We start from the raw sequence: 24334 nt of genomic DNA on the forward strand, positions 1-24334 counted from the left end.
CTCTGACCGATCATGGACTTAGGGGACTCCCTTGGGGAGTTGGGCAGCAAAGACAACCACCCCTATTTTTTCTATATCAAGTCCAATCCCCTGCAATGCGGGGATCTCAGCTAAAGCATCCATAGCAGATGGCCATCCAACCTCTGCTTAAAATCCTTCAAAGGAGAGTCCACAACCTCCCAGGGGAGAGACTGTTACTAAAAAGGGTCCAATTTAACTAACTTCCTTTCATGTTTCTTATGTGCGATGTTTTCTGTTAGTGCCAAGTCTCACATTCTTTGGTCCCCAGTTTCAATAGATGGTTGTTGGTCTGCTGGTTGGTGCTTTTTGTGTTTTTAAACAGATCAACATGCCTGAGTGTGTTTTGATGTACTTTGGAAAATAGACAACACTGCTCATTTAGACAACATTTATTTCAAGTGTTAAAATCATTAAACGTGAATCACATAGAAGACCCTCTGGGTTTTTCTTTTACTTTTCATGATGAAAATGAGAATGAGCTACACAGAAAGGCTTGCATTGCTTTAGTGGAAATGAGAACTAAAGGCTTCAATTTGTTTATATAACAAAGCCTGTTGTATTTGGATCTTTACTAACTGAAATCAAACTCATTCTTGAAAATAAATGTTGACATGAAAACATGTTTCCCATCTGCCTAGCTGAGAAAAAGAATATTACTGATTTGTGTCCACATTTTAACGTTAATCTTCCTTGCTTTGAAAGCAGAAATTTCATTGTCAATGCTAGGCAGTTTCAAGGACCTCTGATGATTGTAGTTATTTTAGAGGCACAGGTTTCATATTAGACTTCTACACTTCAAACTTCAGCTTCCTCACTGTCCTGGAAATCCCCGAGGACATCTGCTGATGGTTCACTTTCATCAAAGACCTGTCAAAAATGTAATAAAATTACGGTATTGGCCTGAATATAAACCGCACTCCCCCCCCCCCAAAAAAATTCTGACCGTGAAAAGTTAAAGAATTTATAGAATTCTATTATTCTATGAAATCCTCAAATAGTGACTTACACATACAATCATGCAATCAATAAAAACTGCTGTGATGGCACACAAGGCAAGAAATGAGCATCTCTCCTAAAACCAAAGGTTGAACTACTAGAATGCATTTACTGCTAATAAATTAAACAGTTAACATGAAGAGCGTGACGACTTAGAAGCCGTGACCCACCAGTTGAAGCCTGATGGGCTAAAATTTACCTGTAGTTGTGATCATTAAGGTGCACCTCTGGAGGAAAGTAAGCTAAGAATATTCTATTGCCTAGAATTTCTAAATTTGCCTTATTTGTTATAGCAGTTATCACTGAGCTACCCTGTGTGTGTGTGTATGCTTAAAGCAGTCATTTAAAATCTTAGGATACCTAAATTTGTGCTTCTATAGGTAATAATACTTTATCTCAAAAAGCTAAAACCAGCAGAGGGCTAAACTTTAGCCGTACTGACTATTGGCATTCTCACAGCCAATGCCAAAGTGATGCATATAATGAACTAACTGAAGCAGAGTTAGATTTCTATGTTGTAATTTTTACCTGTTGCTCAGCAACGTTATTGTTTTCTTCTGTTAAAAAGGATACCTGTAACAAAACAACAACAACCCAGTATATTACTGTTATATCTGTAGAGTTCTGCCAGATGCAGAACTTTGGTGCTGCCCCTTTTAAAGCAACTCCCTTTCTCTTGTCAGGAAAGAGGGTTAAAGGTGGTTTAGAGTTCCAAGGACACTATAGTTAGTGTGAATCGCTTTTCGTTGTAATCACAGTTGCAAACTAATTTCAAACCATCAGGGAAGGACTGGAGTTCATTAGTAGATTTTGCATAGGGGGATGCAGGGGTACGCATACCCCTAAACATTTTGTGAATCTAAGTTTGGCCTCATTGAGGGGCAATATTTCAATATGAGTAGGAAAATGAGAGTACCCCTAAACATTTTTTTTTTAGAAAAAAGCACTGAATATATGCATTTTTAAGTACACTGTATATGCATTTTTATACACCTTAGTTGACTGGGGTCACAAAATCCAGAGAAGTGTGAATTTCATAAGTTATTCCTAGCATCACACACTCACTGTACAATTCTCTATAAGAAAGCTTACTTGTGGTTCAATCTTCTCTATAGCTTCATCCGAAGAAGGAGCACTCTGAAAAAGCAAAATGGATAATGTCAAAAGCTATGTCTATGACAAGGCCGCCTGAAACATAGTGCAAAGGAAGTCAAACAGAATCCATTCTGGAAATCCATTCAATTTCCAAAATGTTCGAAAACCAATGTGCACCTTCTGATTGGCTGCCGGAAGCTCCTGCAGCCAATTGGAAGCCCCATCAAATGTTTGACTTCCAAAAATAGTTCACAAACCAGAACAGTCACTTCCGGGTTTGCGGTGTTTGGGAGCCAAAACATTCGACTCTCCAGGTGTTAGTCAACTAAGGTACAACTGTAGTTGGGTTTTTCCAACTTAACCAATTTGTTTGCACTATGTTTCAGGCGGCCTTGTCATACTCCCCATCCCTGATCTAGATGGAACCACTCCTACTACTATTTTACTTCAAAAAATGGAAGGAGAAGAAGTGTTTGGAAAAATGTAAATGATAATACTGAAAGCAGTGTCTTGCCTAAAACCAATCTAAGCATAATGCGAGCGCCTTATATTTAAATACGAAAAGGGAAAGTCCCAACTTTATTAAATGTTGCCGTATTACCTCTTTGTCAACCTCTGTCAAGTCCAAAGCAGATGAGTTCAGAAAATCAAGAGAGTGGATTTTAACAGCACAATTGTCTTGTTAAAAATTATTTGTATGGCTTACTCCCAGGTCAATGGGGTCAGGACTACAGCCTTTTTAGCTATCACATCAGCAAATAACTCCTATCCATAGCAAAGAAAGGTATTGCCATATTTCCTCATATCGCTGGTCATGTTATTGCTCCCAATATATAAATGCTTTGTATCATGTTAGAAGTCATAATTCTACCAATGATGGCCCTGAACCTTGTGGATACTTTCTTGCTATATTTCTCCAGGGAGTTCAACAGCAAAGAAACTTTACATACCTGATAATCTTCTGCTGGAGCTTGCAGTTGTTTGACAGCAGGATGGTTTTCAGCATCCTGGGCATCGAAAAAGAACCAAAACCTGTATTTTTTCCACCACATCAGTGCAGAACTTAATAAAAGCAACAGGGGATCATGGTTTATCTAACCACAGCTGTGAGAGCACAGGTTCCTGTCCCTGCTCTGTGGGGAACCATTCTTACAACCAGTGCCATTTTTCTAGAAAAAGGGGTGCCGGAATTCACCATGAATGCTTCCCTTGTTATCTTACAAGGGCAATCGTGGCCACCAGAGAACTCTGTGCCAGTGAATTCTGGCTGGAAAAAACCCCTGCTTACAACTCAGTTAGGAACCTTTTTACTTCAAAAAATGTGATAAAGGACATCATTAGAAGAAACATAAATGGCAGTATTTAACAGGGTATCCAACCTAAAACCGATGAAAGCATAATTAAAGCTGCTAATATATAAGGAAAGGGAAAGTTTCAACTTTATTAAATGCTGCCATTTTACCTCTTGGTCATCCTCTCTGGTGTCCGAAGCAGGTGAATTCTGAAAACCGGGAGTGCAGAAAGTCAGTTTCTCCTCGCAAAAGCACAATTTTCTGATTAAAAATGATTTATGTGGAAAGGGCCCCTATTTTGATTGATTGCATCACTGCTTAGATGACAAATGTGTCCATACATCTAGTTCAGTGTGTAGTGTAGTAACGAACAGCACAATCCTATAAGACTGATGTTGTAAATTCTTGATAAGGGGGAACCTGTAGCCTTCCAGAAGTTGTTGGATTCCAATTCCCATCAGGCCCAACAGCAAGGTCAATGGTCAAGGATGATGGGAATTGTAGTCCAACAGCAGCAGGAGGGCCACAGATTCCCCATCCTGGCTCTAGATGGAAACATTCCTACAACTATTTTACTGCAAAAAATATTTATTTAATAAGGTACTGGAAGAAATGTAAATGAAAATACTGAAAGTAGTGTCTTGCCTAAAGACTATCAAAGCATAATGGAAGCTGCTTCTAATTAACTACGAAAGGGGAAAATTCCAAGTTTATTAAATGCTGCCATCATACCTCTTGGTCAACCTCTGTCAAGTCCGAAGCAGGTGAGTTCTGAAAATGAAGAGTGTGGAAAGTCATATTTCTCCTGACAAGTGCACAATTTTCTGATTAAAAAAGATTTATGTGAAAAGGGCCCCCATTTGCTCTTATTTCTCTTAGATTTCTGCATCACTGCTTAGATATGGCCCACATCAGCAAGTCATAAGATCCCAGCAAGGAAAAGTCTTGCCATAGCTATTGCTTCAAATATTTGTTTGTTTGTTTGCTATCATGTTAGAAGTCATAACTCCACCATTGATGACCCTGAAGACCTTGTGGTTACTTTCCTTCTGCGTTTCTCCAGATAGTTCACTGGCAAAGAAACTTTACATACCTGAGAAGCTTCTGCAGGGGATTGCAGTTGTTTGAAAACAGGTTGACTTTCAGCATCCTGAGCCGAAGAAAAAGAGGGAACAAAAATCCATATTCAAAATGAAAGTTTTCCATTTGTAATGCTCTCCCCACCACACAAATGGGCACCTTCATAAAAGCACCAGAGAGCTGTCCCACTCGTTACGTGTCTTATCTTATACTTGTCCTCATGTAAAGTGTGAACTGTCCCATAAGACTGGCGTATTAACTACAATGGTACCTCAGGTTAAGTACTTAATTCGTTCCAGAGGTCCATACTTAACCTGAAACTGTTCTTAACCTGAAGCACCACTTTAGCTAATGGGGCCTCCTGCTGTCACCGTGCCGCCGGAGCATGATTTCTGTTCTCATCCTGTAGCAAAGTTCTTAACCTGAAGCACTATTTCTGGGTTAGTGGAGTCTGTAACCTGAAGCGTATGTAACCTGAAGCGTATGTAACCCTAGGTACCACTGTATTCTGGACTCTATAAGGAATGGGGAACCTGTGGCTCTCCAGAAGTTGTTAGATTTCAACTCCCATCAGGCCCAGTGGTGAAGGATGATGGGAATTGTAGTCCAACCAAAGCATGAGGGCAACAGGTTCTTATCCCTGCCATAGATGAAAACATTCTGGCAACTCCTGACCAAACATTTAAAATTCAAAAATGTGATTAAAAAAAACCATCAGAAGAAACGTAAAGGTAAAGGGACCCCTGGCCATTAGCTCCAGTCGTGACTGACTCTAGGGTTGTGGTGCTCATCTCGCTTTATTGGCTGAGGGAGCCGGCGTACAGCTTCCAGATCATGTGGCCAGCATGACTAAGCCGCTTCTGGTGACTAAGCAGCCATGGAAATGCCGTTTACCTTCCTGCCGGAGTGGTACCTATTTATCTACTTGCACTTTGACATGCTTTCGAACTGCTAGGTTGGCAGGAGCAGGGACCGAGCAACGGGAGCTCACCCCGTCGTGGGGATTCGAACCGCCAAGCTTCTGATTGGCAAATCCTAGGCTCTGTGGTTTAACCCACAGCGCCACCCTTAGAAGAAACATAAATAATTTATTGGAAGAGGGTCTTACCTAAAAACAATCAAAACATAATGGAAGCTGCTTATAATTAACTATGAAAGGGGGAAGTTCCAACTTTATTAAATGTTGCCACCCTACCTCTTGGTCCACCTCTGTCAAGTCAAAAGCAGGTGAGTTCTGAAAATCAAAAGAGTGTGGAAAGTCACATTTTTACCGTTCAGCTGTGGATTGCTGCCTTGATGCAGTGAACTGTTTTGCCATTATCAATGAAATTTACACCTTCTTTTCATCCTCCACAAAGAGATGGGCAGACCTGAGTCTAAAGTGCCTAAATATTTGTCAGACACTAGGTGGGACGCACACGCAAAATCCACAGAAGCTGTTTTGGAACGTTACAGTGCTATCACTAATGCCCTCAGTCATTTGTACTCTGACGTTAAAGGGAAGGGGGAGACCAGGCTTCAAGCTAATAATCTTTTGCAGAAGATGGAAGAAATGGAATTTGTGCTTATGCTGCATTTTTGGGCCCGTGTGCTAGGTCATTTTCACAAGGTCAGCAAAGCTCTTCAGAAATCAGACCTGCTAATGAGTTCTTGTGCAAATTTGTACAGTTCAATTCTGGATTTTATAAGGAAAATTAGAGAAGATTTTGATGAGCTTGAGAAACAAGCAAAGGCCACCTTGCCAAATGTTAACTACAAAACAAGGAGACAAAGAGTGAGGAAATGGCAAAAAAAAGTGCACCTGATGCCTTAGATGCACTTTCTTCAAGAGATAAGTTTAGGATAAAATTCTTAATTCCTATATTAGATGTGCTTGAAGCCAATTTAAAAAGAAGAAGTACTGTGTACAGTGATGTTGCACAATTGTTTTCCATTCTTGCTAATCTGACAGCATCTAAGCAAGAAATTGAGCAAGGTGTTGAACTGTTAATGGAAGCATACCCAGAAGATACTGACCTGAAACTTCTTGATGAACTCTTGCACTTTCACCTGTACGTGAGACAAAGACATGGGCTTACAGCAGAGCACTCTCTGTCTCATACAGACCTTTCTCAAATTATATACAAGGAAAAAATTCACCTGGCCTTTGCTAATGTGGAAACAATCTTGCGGCTATTTCTTAGCTTTATGGTCACTAACTGCTCAGGAGAGAGGAGTTTTTCAAGATGCAAAAGAATTAAAAATGAATTAAGGGCCACGATGTCTCAAGAGAGGTTGTCTGCACTGAGCATTTTGTACATTGAAAGTGACAAACTTAGACAAACAAATTTTGATGAAGTTTTGGATAATTTTGCTATGAGGAAGGCTAGAAAAAAACATTTTCAGTCTTACTGTATTTGATGGTTGTAGTTTACTTCTTAATATGTAATTTAAAACTGACTTTTTAATGAAAACATAAAGTAGATTCTAAAAGTGCCACACTGTCAGGTAACCATGATCATATTACTGTATTTTTCCGTGTATAAGACTATATTTTTTCCTAAATTTTTGAAGTTTAAAAGAAGGGGTCATCTTATACACGTGTTATACATGGAAAAATATGGTATTTACACTTCCCAGGCAATATAATATGTAAACTCAATGATTTTTTTTATTTTTAAGAATAACATTACAACTTCATTTTCCTAAAAAATAATGCTTATTCCATAAAAGGTTTACAAAGTTCAGCTACTGCAAAAGTTTTTCAGTGTTAATTTTAACATTTATGCATTTTTAAAAACCACCATGGTATTTAACAATAGTATCTTATGTCCTTTAGAGGAGAAATACCCTTCACATCCTTGGCTTCAATCAATTTTGTTTATAGCACTCTTCCATTTTCTTCTAGTCGTGAGGGTAGGGGATTGGGAGGGGCATCACAAGTAGACTAGCCTAGGGCCCCTCTTTGTCTAAATCTGGCCCTGGTTTTCATGTCAGAAGTCATAATTCTACCAGTGACGACCCTGAACCTTGTGGATACTTCCTTGCTATATTTCTCCGGAGAGTTCAACAGCAAAGAAACTTTACATACCTGAGAATGTTTCGTTGGAGCTTGCGGTTGTTTGACAGCAGGACGGTTTGCAGCATCCTGAGCACATAAGAAGAACCAAAAATACAGAGAAAACCTGTAGCGTGGAAAGTCTTATTTCTCCTGACAACGGCACAATGGTCTGATTGAAAATGATTTATGTGAAAAGGGCTCCATTTGGACTGAAACCTATCCATTCTGAAGGAAATCAGCCCTGAGTGCTCACTGGAAGGACAGATCCTGAAGCTGAGGCTCCAATACTTTGGCCACCTCATGAGAAGAGAAGACTCCCTGGAAAAGACCCTGATGTTGGGAAAGATGGAGGGCACAAGGAGAAGGGGACGACAGAGGACGAGATGGTTGGACAGTGTTCTCGAAGCTACCAGCATGAGTTTGACCAAACTGCAGGAGGCAGTGGAAGACAGGAGTGCCAGGCGTGCTCTGGTCCATGGGGTCATGAAGAGTCGGACATGACTAAACGACTAAACAACAACAACCTTTAGATTTCTGCATCAGTGCTTAGGTGGTGCGAGAGGGCAGGAGTGTCTACACTTCTAGTTCAGAATGTAGTATAGTAACAAACAGCACAATTCTAAGATTGCCCACTCAGAAGTAAGCTCTACTGAATGCAGTGTAACTTAATCCCAGGTTAATGGTGTCAGGATTGGAGCCTTCGTAGTTGTCACATATGGGCCACACCAGCAATTAAATCCTACCTATAGCAAGGAAGCCTGCCAACCTAGCAGTTCGAAAGCACCCCCGGGTGCAAGTAGATAAATAGGGACCGCTTACCAGCGGGACGGTAAACGGCATTCTGTGTGCTGCGCTGGCTCGCCAGATGCAGCTTGTCACGCTGGCCACGTGACCCGGAAGTGTCTGCGGACAGCGCTGGCTCCCGGCCTATAGAGTGAGATGAGCGCACAACCCTAGAGTCTGGCAAGACTGGCCCGTACGGGTAGGGGTACCTTTACCTTTACCTATAGCAAGGAAAAATCTGGCTATATTTCCTCATATTAATGGTCAAGTTATTGCTCCAATTTTATTATATTTTTTGTTATCATGTTAGGAGTCATAATTCCTGACCCTGAACCTTGTGGATACTTTCCCGCTATATTTCTCTGGAGAATTCAACAGCAAAGATACTTTACATACCTGAAAATCTTCTAATAGAGCTTGCAGTTGTCTGACAGCAGGATGGTTTTCAGCATCCTGAGCCTAAAAAAAGAACCAGAAACTGTATTCAGAATGAAACTTTCCCATTCATAATGTTCTCTCCGCCACATAAGAGTGGAACTTAATAAAAGCAACAGAGGGTCATGATTTATCCAACAACATCTGGAGGACATCAGGTTCCTATTCCTGCTCTAGGGGGGAACATGCTTACAACTCAGGAACTATTTTACTTCAAAAAATGCAAAGATTTTTTTTTTACAAGAAACATAAATGGTAATATTGAAAGGGGTATCCCACCTAAAACTGATGAAAGCATAATGAAAGCTGCTACTGTAATAATTAAACAAGAAAACACAAACGTTTGACTTTATTGAATTCTGCCATCTCACCTCCTGGTTCTCTTCTCTCACGTCCAAAGCAAATGACTTCTGAAAATCAAGAATGCGGAAAGTCATGTACCTCCTGTTGAAAGCACGATATTCTCATTGGAACATTATTTATGGGCCCCTGTTTGGACTGATTGCTCTTAGTTTTCTGCATCACTGCTTAGGTGGTGAAAGATTCCACACTTCTTGTTCCGTATGCAGTGTAGCAACAAACAGCACAATCCTAACCATGTTCACTCAGAAGTAAGTCCTATTGAATTCAATGGGGCTTACTCTCAAGCAAGTGGGGTCAGGGTTGCAGTGTTATTAGCTGTCACATATGGCCCACATCAACAATAAAATCGTATCCATAGCAAGGAAAAGTCTAGCCATAATTCCTTAGATTGTTGGTCAAGTGATTGTTGCAAATAATATTTGTTTTGTTATCAAGTTAGAATTCATAATTCATAATTCCTTGAGCCCTTCTGAGTTGGATCAATAGTCTTAGGGCGGTTCTACACTCGTCGTTTCTAATGTTAAAGGTAAAGGTAAAGGGGCCCCTGAGCAATAGGTCCAGTCATGGCCAACTCTGGGGTTGTGGTGCTCATCTCGCTTTATTGGCTGAGGGAGCTGGCCTACAGCTTCTGGGTCATGTGGCCAGCATGACTAAGCCACTTCTGGCGAACCAGAGCAGCGCACGGAAACACCGTTTACCTTCCCACTGGAGCGCTACCTATTTATCTACTTGGACTTTGACGTGCTTTCGACCGAGCAACGGGAGCTCACCCCGTCACGGGGATTTGAACTGCCGACCTTCTGATCGGCAAGTCCTAGGCTCTGTGGTTTAACCCACAGCGCCACCCGCATCCCTTTTATAACATTAAAAGTGTGCTATTAAAATGTGACACCAGAGGGTACTGCAGAGCAGTGAGACACCGGCGATGGAAAACTGCCATTAAGCGGTATAAAACGTTACATTTAATAACGTTTAACGTTTAGAAGATCAATGTAGATGCAGCCTTAAATTGGCCATTTGGATGCTTCCAGGAGGCCAACATACAGGGCTCAAAGGCAAGAGCTCACCTTGATTGTTTACCCATTAGCAACTGGCACAATATAGAGCTGCCATTTAGCTGTCATGGCTGACACACCATTGATTTATCCTCCTTTAACAATTTCTAAGCCAGTGGTAGGGAACCTGTGGCCTTAATAATAATAATAATAATAATAATAATAATAATAATAATTTATTTATACCATGCCCATCTGGCTGGGTTTCCCCAGCCACTCTGGGCGGCTTCTGACAAAATATTAAAAAAACATTAAAACATCAGTCATTAAAAACTTCCCCAAACTGGGCTGCCTTCAGATGTCTTCTAAAAGTCAGGCAGTTGATTATTTCCTTTACATCTGGTGGGAGGGCGTTCCACAGGGTGGGCGCCACTACCGAGAAGGCCCTCTGCCTGTTTCCCTATAACTTCGCTTCTTGCAGTGAGGGAACCGCCAGAAGGCCCTCAGCGCTGGCCTACTAGATATTGTTGCCCTTCAACTCCCATCATGCCTGGCTGCTGGCCATTTTGGCTGTGCTGGATAGGAACTCAGCTGCCAACAGCATGTGGCTGGACACAGGTTCTCCACCCCTGTTCTAAGCCAGCGACCCACCTGATATAGCTCATTTCATATGCTTGTTCTGTGCAGTGCACATAACTTCGTTTTGACCATCCTGAGTCTACCACCTGCATTTCCAGTACTTGTGTGAATGAGAGGGAAAGGGGGAAATGTCTCTGTTTCAGTGGAGGGGAGGTTTCACACACCGGTGTTTTCAGCGCCCGAGTGCTCTTGGAAGTAGGCTTATCTTCAGAATCCTTCAAACACAGAAAAAAAATAAGAATATCAGCAATACTTAAAAATGAAACTGCCATGCCCTAATATTTCATTCACAACCAGGGACGGATTTAGGCTATAGCTTGTTTAGCTTATACGTAAATCTGTCACTGTTCACAACACACAGCTGTTTTAGTAAAAAGCTTTTTGGTGGAAACGCAAGAATATTGATGGCCCAGAAGTGGAAACAAGAGGAGCTAACTACGTTAGGAGAATGGAGAACGAAAATGATGGATTACGCAGAACTTGATAGATTGACTGGAAGGATCCGAAATCGACGAGATCAGAGATTCACAGAAGATTGGGAAAAAATTACAGAATATATGCAAAAATTAAGTGATAATCAGATAACGTTTGTAAGTTTTAACGAAGCTCTGTGAGAAGAAACGTTAGAATATTATTAAAAATAAGGTTTAATATATAACAATAATAGAAGTATGATTTCAGAAATGTGTAAGAAGTTAAAATATGAAGGAGTTTCAGCCAAGTTGAGGGAAGTCAAAAAAGAGAAAGGGGATATAATTAAGATGTATGAACTGTATAAATTTGTATTGGAAAATGAATAAAAATATTATATAAAAAAAGCTTTTTAGTGGATACAGAAACGATTTGGTGGCTGGAACACCTGTTTTATTGATTATAGGCCTGTTCAGTTTGCTAATTTCAAAGGCTGAAGTGGCCCATAAGGTAAAGGTAAAGGGACCCCTGACCATTAGGTCCAGTCGCGACCGACTCTGGGGTTGCGACACTCATCTCGCTTTATTGGCCAAGGGAGCCGGCGTACAGCTTCTGGGTCATGTGGCCAGCATGACTAAGTCGCTTCTGGCAAACCAGAACAGCGCACGGAAATGCCATTTACCTTCCCGCCGGAGCGGTACCTATTTATCTACTTGCACTTTGACGTGCTTTCGAACTGCTAGGTTGGCAGGAGCTGGGACCGAGCAACAGGAGATCATCCCCTTCACATGGAATTGAACCGCCGACCTTCCAATCGGCAAGTCCTAGGCTATCTGGTTTAACCCACAATATAGGTTGCAGTAGTTGTCATTGGCCTGCTTTGGACTAATTATGAAGTGCCGAGAGCTTGGAGCTTGAGAGAGTACATCTGTAACTGAGCCACTGAAACCATTCTGAAATATTTCAGTTATAAACCGCTTAGAGGAGGAATGTCCCAGTTTCCAAGTATTCAATGATATCTATCACATTTCTTACATTATCCTTTAATTGTCTCCCTGGTAGGAAGCCTGTTTGATCTTTATGAATTCTGTTGTTTAATACTCTTTTTAATCTTTCTGCCATTATATCCGCAAATAGTTTATAGTCGTTATTTAATAATGAAATCGGCCTATAATTCTTCACCTCTAAGGCGTCCACATTCGATAATGGCACTTTCTGATGGAAAACTTGAAAAGGATGGGGATGGGAGAAAGATTTAGAAAAGGTATAGAGGCTATTTACCATGAGCAAAAGGCAAAACTTGTAATTAACAATACCACATCAGAATTTTTTGATATATCTAAAGGGACCAGACAAGGTTGTCCCTTGTCTCCTCTATTATTTATTTCAGTATTGGAAGTACTTACTAAGAGGCTGAGGGAAACAGCAGAGGTTAATGGAGTTAAGGTAGGAACTAAGGAATATAAAATTAAAGCTTTTGCAGATGACATTGTACTAACATTAGAAAATCCAAAGCATAGTGTAAAAGAAGCCCTACAAAAATTTGAAGAGTTTGGTGCTGTGTCAGGCCTTAAGGTTAATAAGAATAAGACTAAAATGCTGACCAAAAACTTAACTAAAGAAGATATTGCAGATTTAGAACAAAAGACGGGAATTATGACAGCAAAGAAGGTGAAGTACCTCGGAGTGTGGATTACGGCTAAAAATATTAACTTGTATAAGGATAACTATGAGGTCACCTGGAAGAACATTAAGAAAGACTTAGAAATTTTGGAGAGAATGAGATTATCTTTTCTGGGGAGGATAGCGGTTATTAAAATGAATGTTCTGCCTAGAATGTTATTTTTATTTCAAACCATCCCGGTACTTAAAGGTCTAAAGCAGTGTAAAGAATGGCAAAGAGCCTTGGCGAGATACATCTGGCAGGGAAAAAGACCACGAATAAAAATGAAAATATTGGTAGATAGAAAAGAAAGAGGGGGTTTCTCCCTAGCGGACTTAAGCTTATACTATGAGGTGGCGTGTCTATTGTGGTTGAAAGATTGGATAAGGCTAGAAAATAGAGACATCTTGGATTTGGAAGGCTTCGATAACAGGTACGGGTGGCACTCGTACCTGTGGTATGAAAAGGTGAAAATACATAGAGGCTTTCTAAATCATATTTTTAGAGGACCAATATTCCAAGTATGGGAAAGAAATAAAAATTTATTGGAAAGGAAGACACCCTGGTGGATTTCACCAATAGAGGTGTTAACGGTCAAAAAAACTAATATGGAAGGGAAGAATGCCACTTATGAAGAACTTACAAGGAAAACGGATCAAGGCATAAAACTCAGACCGTCTGAAGAGATTAAAAACTTATTTACTGGGTGGTTGCAATACCAGCAGGTAAATGATTTGTTAAAAGAAGATAAAAAGAAATTAGGATTTGAAGATAAAAAATCTAAATTCAATGTGGAAGTTGTTGAAGGTTAGAATAAAATACTGTCTAGAATATATGATATTTTATTGGAGTGGTACACAAAAGATGAGGAGGTGAAGGAGGTCATGACTAAATGGGCAATAGACATTGGTTATAACATCGATTTCGAGAGGTGGCTGGAATTATGGAATATCAACATGAAGTTCACGGCGTGTACGGCATTAAGGGAAAACATGTGGAAAATGATATATAGGTGGTACCACACGCCAGTGAAACTGGCTAAGATCTATAGGTTAAAGAATAAAAGATGTTGGAAATGTGGAGAGGTAGATGGTGATTTCTACCATATGTGGTGGTTATGCAGCAAAGTGAAAGGCTTTTGGGAATCGATCTACAACGAACTTAAAAAAATTTTTAAATACACTTTTCCCAAAAAACCCGAAGCTTTTCTGCTAGGAATGATGGGTAAAGAAATTAAAAAAGAAGATAAGGTACTATTCCTATATGCCACAACAGCCGCAAGAATCATGTTAGCACAAAATTGGAAAACGGAGGCTATACCTAATATAAGTGACTGGCAGGTTAAATTGACAAACTATGCCGAGCTCGCTAGAATAACAGGAAGAATAAGAGACCAAGATGAGCAGAAATTTCATGACAATTGGGTTAAATACTGGATGTATATTGGAACCAAATTTTAAAAGACACTGGCGGGACTGGAATAACTCTAACAGTAAAGGGCTACTATGTAAAAGAGATAAAATACGTGACTATAGAGTCTATTTGATACTTACCAAAGGAGTGGAGGGAAGTCCAAGGCTCGGCAGAGCCTAAAATAACTGTACTTATGATTTATGGAGTGGATATATTATGTGTAACTTATGTATTGGATTTTGTATATGTCTATATGTCTATATGTATAATATCAATAAAAATTTATCATAAAAAAAATAAAAAATAGAGTGTTACGCTGAGGTCTGTCTGTTTTTGCTACTTATTTTGCGTTTTTGTGGCTTTTTTTTTTTGGTGTGTGACTGTGTGGAACCCAGTTCAGCTACTGATTGGTTGTGTGACTGCAGTACATTGTTTATTGCTTTCATTTTATGGATCAACGGTCTTGTTAGACAGGAAAATTCATGTTAAATTGCTGTTTTGGGTTGTTGTTTTTTTAAAAAAAGTCTGGAACGGATTAATCCATTTTGCATTACTCGCTATGGGAAAGCGTACCTTGGTTTTGGAACGCTTTGGTTTTGGAACGGACTTCCGGAACGGATTAAGTTTGAGAACCAAGGTACCACTGTAAATAAACCACATCTCACAATAGGATGTTGTCTTTCCCAGATCTATTCAGCAGAAAGGAAGCTTTGCATACCTTTTCAGTTTTCCCCTTTTCTTTGTCTGCTTTAGCTTCTTTCTCCTGGAGATCATCATGCTTAAAGCAAAGAAAAAGTATCAATATCAGTATTTCATTTGGCACTTACTTCATGACTCATGACTGTCAGATAGAAACTTCTCTGAAGTGAGAAGTCTTCATATGATCCTTGATCATAGCTGAATCCTGTTTATTTTACCGTGCAGTTTACATACACGCACCGGTTCAGTTTTCCATCAGTGGACTGGATGTGTTTTGCACCAGTGCCTTAGTGCCTGAAGTTCTCGATTTTCCTGCTGACCTCCAAAACTATTTTTCAAAACAACAACCACCCACCCCTTTTTTTTAACCTTGGTGCTATCGCTTGTAGCTAGACAAGGATGATCCTGAAAACAAAAAATCAAATCTCACAATGTGATGCTGTCCTCCTTATATTGGGGTGTGTGTGTTTTATTTTGATTGGGTGTGTGTGTGTTTTATTTTGATTATATATTTTGTGGTTTTATATTTTGATTTTGTTCTGTGAACCACCCTGAGACTTCCGGGTATAGGGCAGTATATAAATTCAATAATAATAATAATAATAATAATAATAATAATAATAGCAGCGGAGACCAAGATTTGCATACTTTTTCACTTTTTAGAGACTGGGGTGTGCACAACAGCATCTCCTACCTTTTCTTCCTTGGTTTTATCGCTTTCTGCTGGAGATGAATAGTCCTGAAAACAAATATCAAATATAAATGTGATATATAGACACACACACACACACACACACACACACACACACACACTGACATTGTCTTTCCCACAACTACTCAATGTGTTAGGGGATGGGGGGGTCAGTCTGGATTCTACCTGTGGGTGCCTTCCAAACCTGCGATCCTGTGTTTGTGAGGTTTAGAATCTAGTATAATAAACCTGTTAAAGCTTCACTTTAACACTTCTCTTAACTTCACTTCTCGCAGTGAGGGAACCGCCAGAAGGTCCTCGGCGCTGGCCTACCAGATATTGTTGCCCTTCAACTCCTATCAAGCCTGAGTACTGACCATTTTGGCTGTGCTGCGTAGGAACTCAGCTCCCAACAGCACATGGCTGGACACAGGTTTTCCACCCCTGTTCTAAGCCAGCGACCCACCTGATATAGCTCATTTCATATGCTTGTTCTGTGCAGTGCACATAACTTCGTTTTGACCATCCTGAGTCTACCACCTGCATTTCCAGTACTTGTGTGAATGAGAGGGAAAGGGGGAAATGTCTCTGTTTCAGTGGAGGGGAGGTTTCACACACCGGTGTTTTCAGCGACCGAGTGCTCTTGGAAGGAGGCTTATCTTCAGAATCCTTCAACCAGAGAAAAAAGAACAAATATCAGCAATACTTAAAAATGAAACTGCCATGCCCTAATATTTCATTCACAACCAGGGACAGATTTAGGTTTGATGAAGCCCTAAGCTACTGAATGCATTGGGGCCCTTTATTTGTCCTGCTGTCCTTTGTCAACAAGAAATTGTCACTGTTTTTTGTGTTGAATATATGCTATATGGTAATTTATGGACCTAATAGGTATCTAAAGCCATTTGCACATAACAAAATATGTATTTTATCAAAGTAATTGTTGAACTGAAATACAATTAAGAAGTATATTAATAGTGAAATTTTGGGGGGGACCCCCCAAAAGAGTGGGACCCTAAGCTATAGCTTATTTAGCTTATACGTAAATCCGGCTCTGTTCACAACACACTGCTGTGTTTTAGTAAAAAGCCTTTTGGTGGAAACATAAATGATTTGGTGGCTGGAACGCCTGTTTTATTGATAATAGGCCTGTTCAGTTTGCTAATTTCAAAGGCTGGGGTGGCCCATACCAAACACCAATTCATAGTTGGCTGCTTGGGGACCAAACCATATGCCTTTCTCTCCCATTAGCTCCTGAGATCCTGAATGCAAATGGAAACTGGGCAAAATATAGGTTGCAGTAGCTATCGTTGGCATGCTTTGGACTAATTATGAAGTGCAGAGAGCTTGGAGCTTGAGAGAGTACAGGGAGATGTAGAGGAAAGAAGCACATCGACTCAAGACTCATGTATGAAGTACCAAGCAATGGTATGGCATTATATCTGATCCACGTCTTTAAAACCCAAAGCTGAACAATCAAATGGGCTCTATCAGAACATTAACAATGAAAGGAGGATCTGTAACTGAGCCCGTGAAACCTTTCCGAAATATTGCAGTTATAAACCGCTTAGAGGAGGAATGTCCCAGTTGTCGTGAAATAGAATCCTTTTCGTTTTCTTGCCTTATCTTCCTTGGTTTTCCCGCTCCCAACATTAGAAGGATGGTCCTGGAAACAAATATCAAAAACTAGTAAAGTATGTGAAAAACAATATGATGTTTTCTTTTCCATATTAGTTCAGTGTCTTATGGATTTGGGGGAGACACTCTGAATGATAGCTGTGGGTCTGTTCTTAACCTGTGACCCTGTATTTGTGAGTTTAGCATTGAGTAGAAGAAACCTGTTAAAGCAGTTCCTTTGTGAAATAATAACTCTTTTGGTTCCTTACCTTTTCTTCCTTGGGTTTGTCGCTTTCAGCTTTAGAAGAATGCTCCTGAAAATAAAAATCAAACACTAGTGTGTGTGGGGAAAATGCATCTCACAATATGATGTCATCTTTCAGAGAGACAGAAATATGGCTGATCTGTGCTGGACCTAAAATGGTGTCTTGGGACTTCCCTGCCAACCAACTGGGGAAGGAAGATCTGTTGGGGTGTTCATGCTGTGAGCCCTTCCATCTTACGCTCAGGTTGTATACATGTGTATATGAAGCCATATGCCCTAAGGACACCACAGTTGTACCTTGGTTCTCAAACAACTTGGAACCCAAACTCTGCAAACCTGGAAGTAAGTGTTCTGGTTTGCAAACTTTTTTCGGAAGTCGAATGTGCTCCTTTTTGAGTGTTACGCTTCCAATTTGAGTGCCACACTTCGGTTTGGATCGTTATGCTGAGGTCTGTCTATTTTTGCTATTTATTTTGGATTTTGTGGCTTTTTTTTTGGTGTGTGACTGTGTGGAACCCAGTTCAGCTACTGATTGGTTGTGTGACTGCAGTACATTGTTTATTGCTTTCATTTTATGGATCAATGGTCTTGTTAGATAGGAAAATTCATGTTAAATTGCTGTTTTGGGTTGTTGTTTTTTTAAAAAAAGTCTGGAACGGATTAATCCATTTTGCATTACTCGCTATGGGAAAGCGTGCCTTGGTTTTGGAACGCTTTGGTTTTGGAACGGACTTCCGGAACAGATTAAGTTTGAGAACCAAGGTACCACTGTACATAAACCACATCTCACAATAGGATGTTGTCTTTCCCAGATCTATTCAGCAGAAAGGAAGCTTTGCATACCTTTTCAGGTTCCCCTTTTTCTTTGTCTGCTTTAGCTTCTTTCTCCTGGAGATCATCATGCTTAAAGCAAAGAAAAAGTATCAATATCAGTATTTCATTTGGCATTTACTTCATGCCTCATGACTGTCAGATAGGAACTTCTCTGAAGTGAGAAGTTTTCATATGATCCACGATCATAACTGAATCATGTTTATTTTACGGTACAGTTTACATACACGCACCGGTTCAGTTTTCCATCAGTGGAATGGATGTGTTTTGCACCAGCGCCTTAGTGCCTGAAGTTCTCAATTTTCATGATGACCTCCAAAACTATTTTTCAAAACAACAACCACCCACCATTTTTTTTTAACCTTGGAGCTATCGCTTGTAGCTAGACAAGGATGATCCTGAAAACAAAAAATCAAATCTCACAATGTGATGCTGCCCTCCCTATACTGGGGTGTGTGTGTATTTATTTTGATTATATATTTTGTGGTTTTATATTTTGATTTTGTTCTGTGAACCACCCTGAGACTTCTGGCTATAGGGCAGTATATAAATTCAATAAATATGATAATGATGATGATGATGATGATGATAGCAGCAGCTCAGTGGGAAGCAAGATTTACATACCTTTTCACTTTTTTCTTTTTCCGCTTCAACTCCTTTGTCCTGCTCAACAGACTTAACCTCAGTATCCTTAAATCACAGAAAAAGTACCAACATGAGTATTCCATTTGACACTTGCTGCAGACATCATGCTTTTCAGATGGGAGTTATCCCTGAAGTTGGAAGCCTCAATATTACCAATAATCATAGCTGACTTCTCCGGGTTTATTGGTGAAGTGGATGCATCATGGACTAACCTACTTAGTGCATAAAGTTCTGTGTGGGAAGATTGACTTCCCAAACCCTCCCAAGACAGAATTCTTATGAGACAGACTCAACACCAGTGTTCAAAGATGGGACTCGGTTAACAGAAGGAGGTCTGGAGGCACAGCAAGTAATTAATTAATTGCATTACATAATTCCTTTTTGAGTGATTTAATGTCATCATGGGAAAGACAGGCTCCACTGAATATTGTGTTTTATACCACTCCATTCTATCAGGAACTTATCATTGAATTGCAGACCTGCTCTCCAAATCAACAAAGCAGGAATTTTTGCACACTTTTTGCACACTGGGTGTGGCAATAGCAGCACTAAGAAATAAGGGAGGTATTTCTTTAAGTCACTACACAGAGGGCTGTTTTACACAGGCTTGAATATATAGACTCTGCATAGGTTGTGGAGCACAAACAAATTTTTATGTAAGCTGTTACGTGTTATTTGTATGCACAACCCAAATCCTGAAGGGCGCTAAGGAAATCAGACTATCCTCCACCAGGGCCAGGGCCTTTTCAGTGATGGCTCCGACCTGGTGGAATGCTCTGTCCCATGAGACTAGGGCCCTTCAGGATTTAACCTCTTTCCGTCGGGCCTGTAAGACAGAGCTATTCTGCCTGGCCTTAAATTTGAATTCAGCCTGATCTTTTATTTCCCTCCCCCTCCCCTCCCCCTCCCCTTTTATGAAGATCACCCGCTCTGAGACCCCACAGCTAATTCTTCCCCGGCCTCCTTGCTGGCCCAAGTAGGACCAATTCAGCCAGCTGGCCCTGGTGATTATCTAATGCTTATTAGGTGGATTTCCCCTAAATTGATTTCTGAACTTTGAATTTTATTGTTATTCATGTTTTTATACTGTATCTTATGCTGCTTATATAATTAAGTGATTTAAATTTGTTGTTAGCTGCCCTGAGCCGGGTTTTTGAACCGGGAAGGGCGGGTTATAAATAAAATTATTATTATTATTATTATTATTAGTAACATTTTTCACTTGTACTAGGCACATCTCAGCCCCAGTGCCACACAGCCCCCCCTCCCGTCATGGGGAACTGGTACTGGGAGTTCCTTAAGGCATGATTCAATAACAAATCAATGGATGGCTGATCTTGAGGGCATGTGTTTTTAAAGAGCAATTTGCCAGAGAAGTAGGATAGAACTGAATGACACTTCCTGTCGTGTCAAATAAAATATGCTCCTTTATTTGCAGTAGAAACTAAAGCTGTTAACGCATTAGTTACAAATCAGGAATTCTCTGCTTTGGTTCCTCCTTCTGCCCTAGACTCCCCATGACTGTGACCTTAGGCAAACTGCTGTCTCTGAACTTCAGGCCCTCCTCACACCTGCACAACCAGGGATCCAAAGACAGGGATGTATAACTGGGCCTGCTAAAGCCTTTTGGAAAAAAATACAGTTACAAACTGGTTAGTGCAAAGTCCTTTTTACCTCTTGTTTATCAATCTTTTCACTTTCATCTGAAGAAACATCGTCCTGCAAACAAATATCAAATGTTAGTGCATGGAAAAGCATTTCACTCCCTTTCTATATGATGTTGTCTTTCCCTTCTCAGTTCAGCGGGGAGGAAATTTTACATACCTCTTCCGTCGCTTGAGTGTCTATGTCCTGGTTATCGTTATGAATCTCGGCCGGCTTAAAACACAGAGAAAGGGACCAATGCGAGTTTTGCACTTGCGAACTTCTTTTTAACTTTTTTCTTCCCAACTGTTGTGAAAGAGTAATTCTTTTTGGTTTCTTACCTTTTCTTTCTTGGCTTTGTCGCTTTCAGATTCAGAAGAATGCTCCTGAAAATAAATACCAAACACAAGTAGTGTGTGTGTGTGTGGGAAATTGTGTCTCAAATTATGATGTCATCTTTCCCATAACTGTTCAGTGTGTTTGGAGACTGGGGTGTGTGCAACAGGATTTCCTACCTTTTCTTCCTTGGTTTTATCGCTATCTGCTGGAGATGAATGGTCCTGAAAACAAATATCAAATATAAATGTGATATATATAGACACACACACACACACACACACACACACACACACACTGACATTGTCTTTCCCATAACTACTCAATGTGTTTGGGGATGGGGTGCATGTGTCAGTCTGTATTATACCTGTGGATCCCTTCCAAAACTGTGATCCTGTGCTTGTGAGGTTTAGAATCTAGTAGAGCAAAACCTGTTAAAGCAGTTCCTTTGTTAAGGAGACCAGAATGTGTGCAACAGGGTCCTTTTAGGGTTTTACCTTTCCTTCCTTAGTTTTATCGCTTCCTTCTAGAAACCAATGTTCCTGAAATCAAATACCAAATATTAATGTGCAAATAAAAATAAATCTCACAATATGACGTTGTCTTTCCCATATTTGTTCAGCACGAAGGAAGCTTTACATACCTTTTCAGTTTTTTCTTTGGCTGCCTCAGCTTCTTTGCCGTGGTGATCAGAATTAACCTCAGCACTCTTAAAACACAGAAAAGGTACTAATATGAGTACTCCATTTGACACTTACAATATGCCTGAAGTGAGTAATCTTCATGTTATCAGTGAGCATAACTAAAACCTGTGGATTGTTTGGTGATGTTTACATACACACAAGTTCAGTTTTCCATCAGTGGATGGGACATGTTTCGCACCAGCCTCTTAAGTGCCTAAAGTTCTGGGTTTTCAATGAGAAGACTGACCTCCAAAATACTTCTAAAATGTAATCCTTATGTGATAAAATCAATACCAGTAATAATAAAAAAATGAAACCTTGTCAGCATGGAACGTGAGCGGGTATGGGATATTCTTAATTTACATAGTTCCTTTTGAATAGATTAATATCCTCACAGCAATGGCAGTTTCCACTGAGGTAGTGCTGGCTGCATTACTTTGTTCTACCAGTAACTTTTTCTTGGATTGTGGAACTGCTCACAAAATCAACAGAACAGGAACTGCCACTCACAAAATGTGGAAATTGTGTCTACCAAGAAGTAAGAAACACCTTTCCTTAAGCTGCAACATGGCTGCTTTACACAGTCTCCTCACACAGAACAAAGGGGCAAAGCTAAATTTTACACAGGGTGCAGTGTGTTATTTGCCTATGTGTGACACACAACAGGGATGGATCTAAAGGGCTGGTACTAGCGTGTGTTGAGTATTCTGCACATGTGGTGGGCATGTGTGAGCCTGAGTGCCACTCCTGTGTCCCTCACTGTATGGGCTCTACGTGCCACTGAGTTCTTATGGACTGATTCTGTAGATCAGTGGATTATCAAAGATGGAGGCTGTAATGAAAGGTTTGCCAAGAAGTAGCATAGGGATGTGAGTCTTTCTGGCGTGCCAAAGGCTCCTTTAGAAGCAGTAAAAACTACAGTGTGCTGGTGCAGCATAGTGTCTAAGAGATCGAGCTATGAATCAGGAAGTCCCTGATTTGAACAACATCTCCATCAACACCTCCCTATGCTGCCTTAGGCTATTGTCTGTGGGCATCAGTTCCCACCACATCTAATAACACTGATTTTCTTCATAGGGTTGTTTTACGGATTACAACTACAAAGTGTATGTGAAGCACTTTGAACTCCCAAAAATGCTATTCAGATGTTAATATTGTTATTAATGCTTTGCCTTAGTGTTGCTGAGCTGGATCTACTGGATTAGGGTGATCATACACCTGGCCTGTGCTTTATTTTCCACAGGAGGCAAATGAGGGGATGCATTACGTACCTTCTTTATTTCCTGGTCCCTCTCAACACGGCCATCTTTTTCATGGTGAATCTTGGAAGGAGAGAAAGTAGAAAAAAGAGGTGATGGGGCTGGATCTCCTGCTGTCAAGCCATTAAGACAGATTTACAATTCTTGGCTTTTTGCTTTTTTGCAAATGTACTTACTGGCAAAGCCAAGGCAATGCTGAAAAGGCACCAGCAGATCACAGCAGTCTTCATTGTGAAAGATCCGCTGAAGAAGATGTTCTAATGGTCAGTTGATAGGTTACATGTATAAAAGAAGAAAAGCTGAAGAGCTGATTGCAAACTTGCTAGAACTTTTCTAAGTGGCAACACGATCACGCGCTTTTACTTTGTGGTCTACATTCCCACTGCATACTGCTCATCAGTGCCAAACCATCATCAACGCAAGGGAACAGTGGATAGACTGAAGCAAAGAGGAACAAGGTGGCTTCTTGAGAGTGGTACCTTGAAAGCAGGTGAGTGTGACAGCATTGCCCACTATGGCATTTACATTTGTTCCTTTATTACCCCTGGTAAATCAGTTTTGCTGCAGGTGATGTGTGGGTAAGTAGCACTTCAACAACCTACAAAACTCGATTAATCTGAAATAATAGCAGGACAAAAGAAATGCTTGTTTTTGTGTAGACTAAGGATGTCAGAGAAATTCAATTCAATTTGCCTTTAAAGGAAAACTTACGTCATTTGCATTTCCCAAAACAATACATGAACTGAAACTCATCTATCCTGAGAAAAACCACATTTTTCCCTGAATTTTGTAATGCAGTTCTTCAAACGAGTAATGTGTACAAAAATGCATATACTCTGGTAAAGTGTGCATATAGAAACACAGATATTGGTGGAAATGGCCTCCAAAAACGCATTGCGTTAGAGAAAATTGCTGTGCAAAAATGTATGGGAAATGACATATAAATATGTATATAGTGGTACCTCGGGTTACAAACACCTCAGGTTACAAACACTTCGGGTTACAGACACCACTAACCCGCAAGTAGTACCTCAGGTTAAGAACTTTACCTCAGGATGAGAACAGAAATTGCACGGCGGCAGCAGCGGGAGGCCCCATTAGCTAAAGTGGTACCTCAGGTTAAGAACGGTTTCAGGTTAAGAACGGACCTCCGGAACGAAATAAGTTTGTAACCAGAGGTACCACTGTATTAGAAGGAATTCACTCTAAAATGCTGAAGAATTCTCATGAGGACTTTTGAAAATATATATCTATAAATGGATGTGGAAAATGAGAAATTTAGAGAAACCAAAACTGACAGATTCGTCTAAGAGCAGTCATTCCAAAATTTACTTACATCTGAGAGTGGAGCTTGGAGCAATCTTGGCTTACTCAGTCTCTTCCTTTCTTCTTCTGCTGCTGGATGGCTACAGCCCCCTGGCATTTAAACCCTTCCCAA

The 24334-nt window shown here is 40.3% G+C and overlaps 1 protein-coding gene across 1 annotated transcript; it reads right to left on the minus strand.

The window, feature by feature from the left end:
* Positions 1 to 395: 395 nt before the first annotated feature.
* SPP1 (secreted phosphoprotein 1) lies at positions 396 to 24334 on the minus strand. Its single transcript, XM_083572167.1, has 20 exons — positions 24233 to 24334; positions 23073 to 23153; positions 22909 to 22959; positions 21598 to 21663; positions 21452 to 21496; positions 21134 to 21178; positions 20960 to 21004; positions 20799 to 20852; positions 20649 to 20693; positions 9114 to 9152; positions 8704 to 8766; positions 7555 to 7611; positions 5680 to 5718; positions 4498 to 4554; positions 4137 to 4175; positions 3575 to 3613; positions 3063 to 3119; positions 2110 to 2154; positions 1546 to 1590; positions 396 to 888 (listed from the first exon to the last, which is right to left on the minus strand). Exons 1-20 carry the CDS (start codon positions 24317 to 24319, stop codon positions 817 to 819), a joined length of 1071 nt encoding a protein of 356 aa, XP_083428293.1. The 5' UTR covers positions 24320 to 24334; the 3' UTR covers positions 396 to 816.

Source organism: Podarcis filfolensis, assembly GCF_964270895.1.
Source record: "Podarcis filfolensis genome assembly, chromosome: 9".
Lineage (NCBI taxonomy): Eukaryota > Metazoa > Chordata > Lepidosauria > Squamata > Lacertidae > Podarcis > Podarcis filfolensis.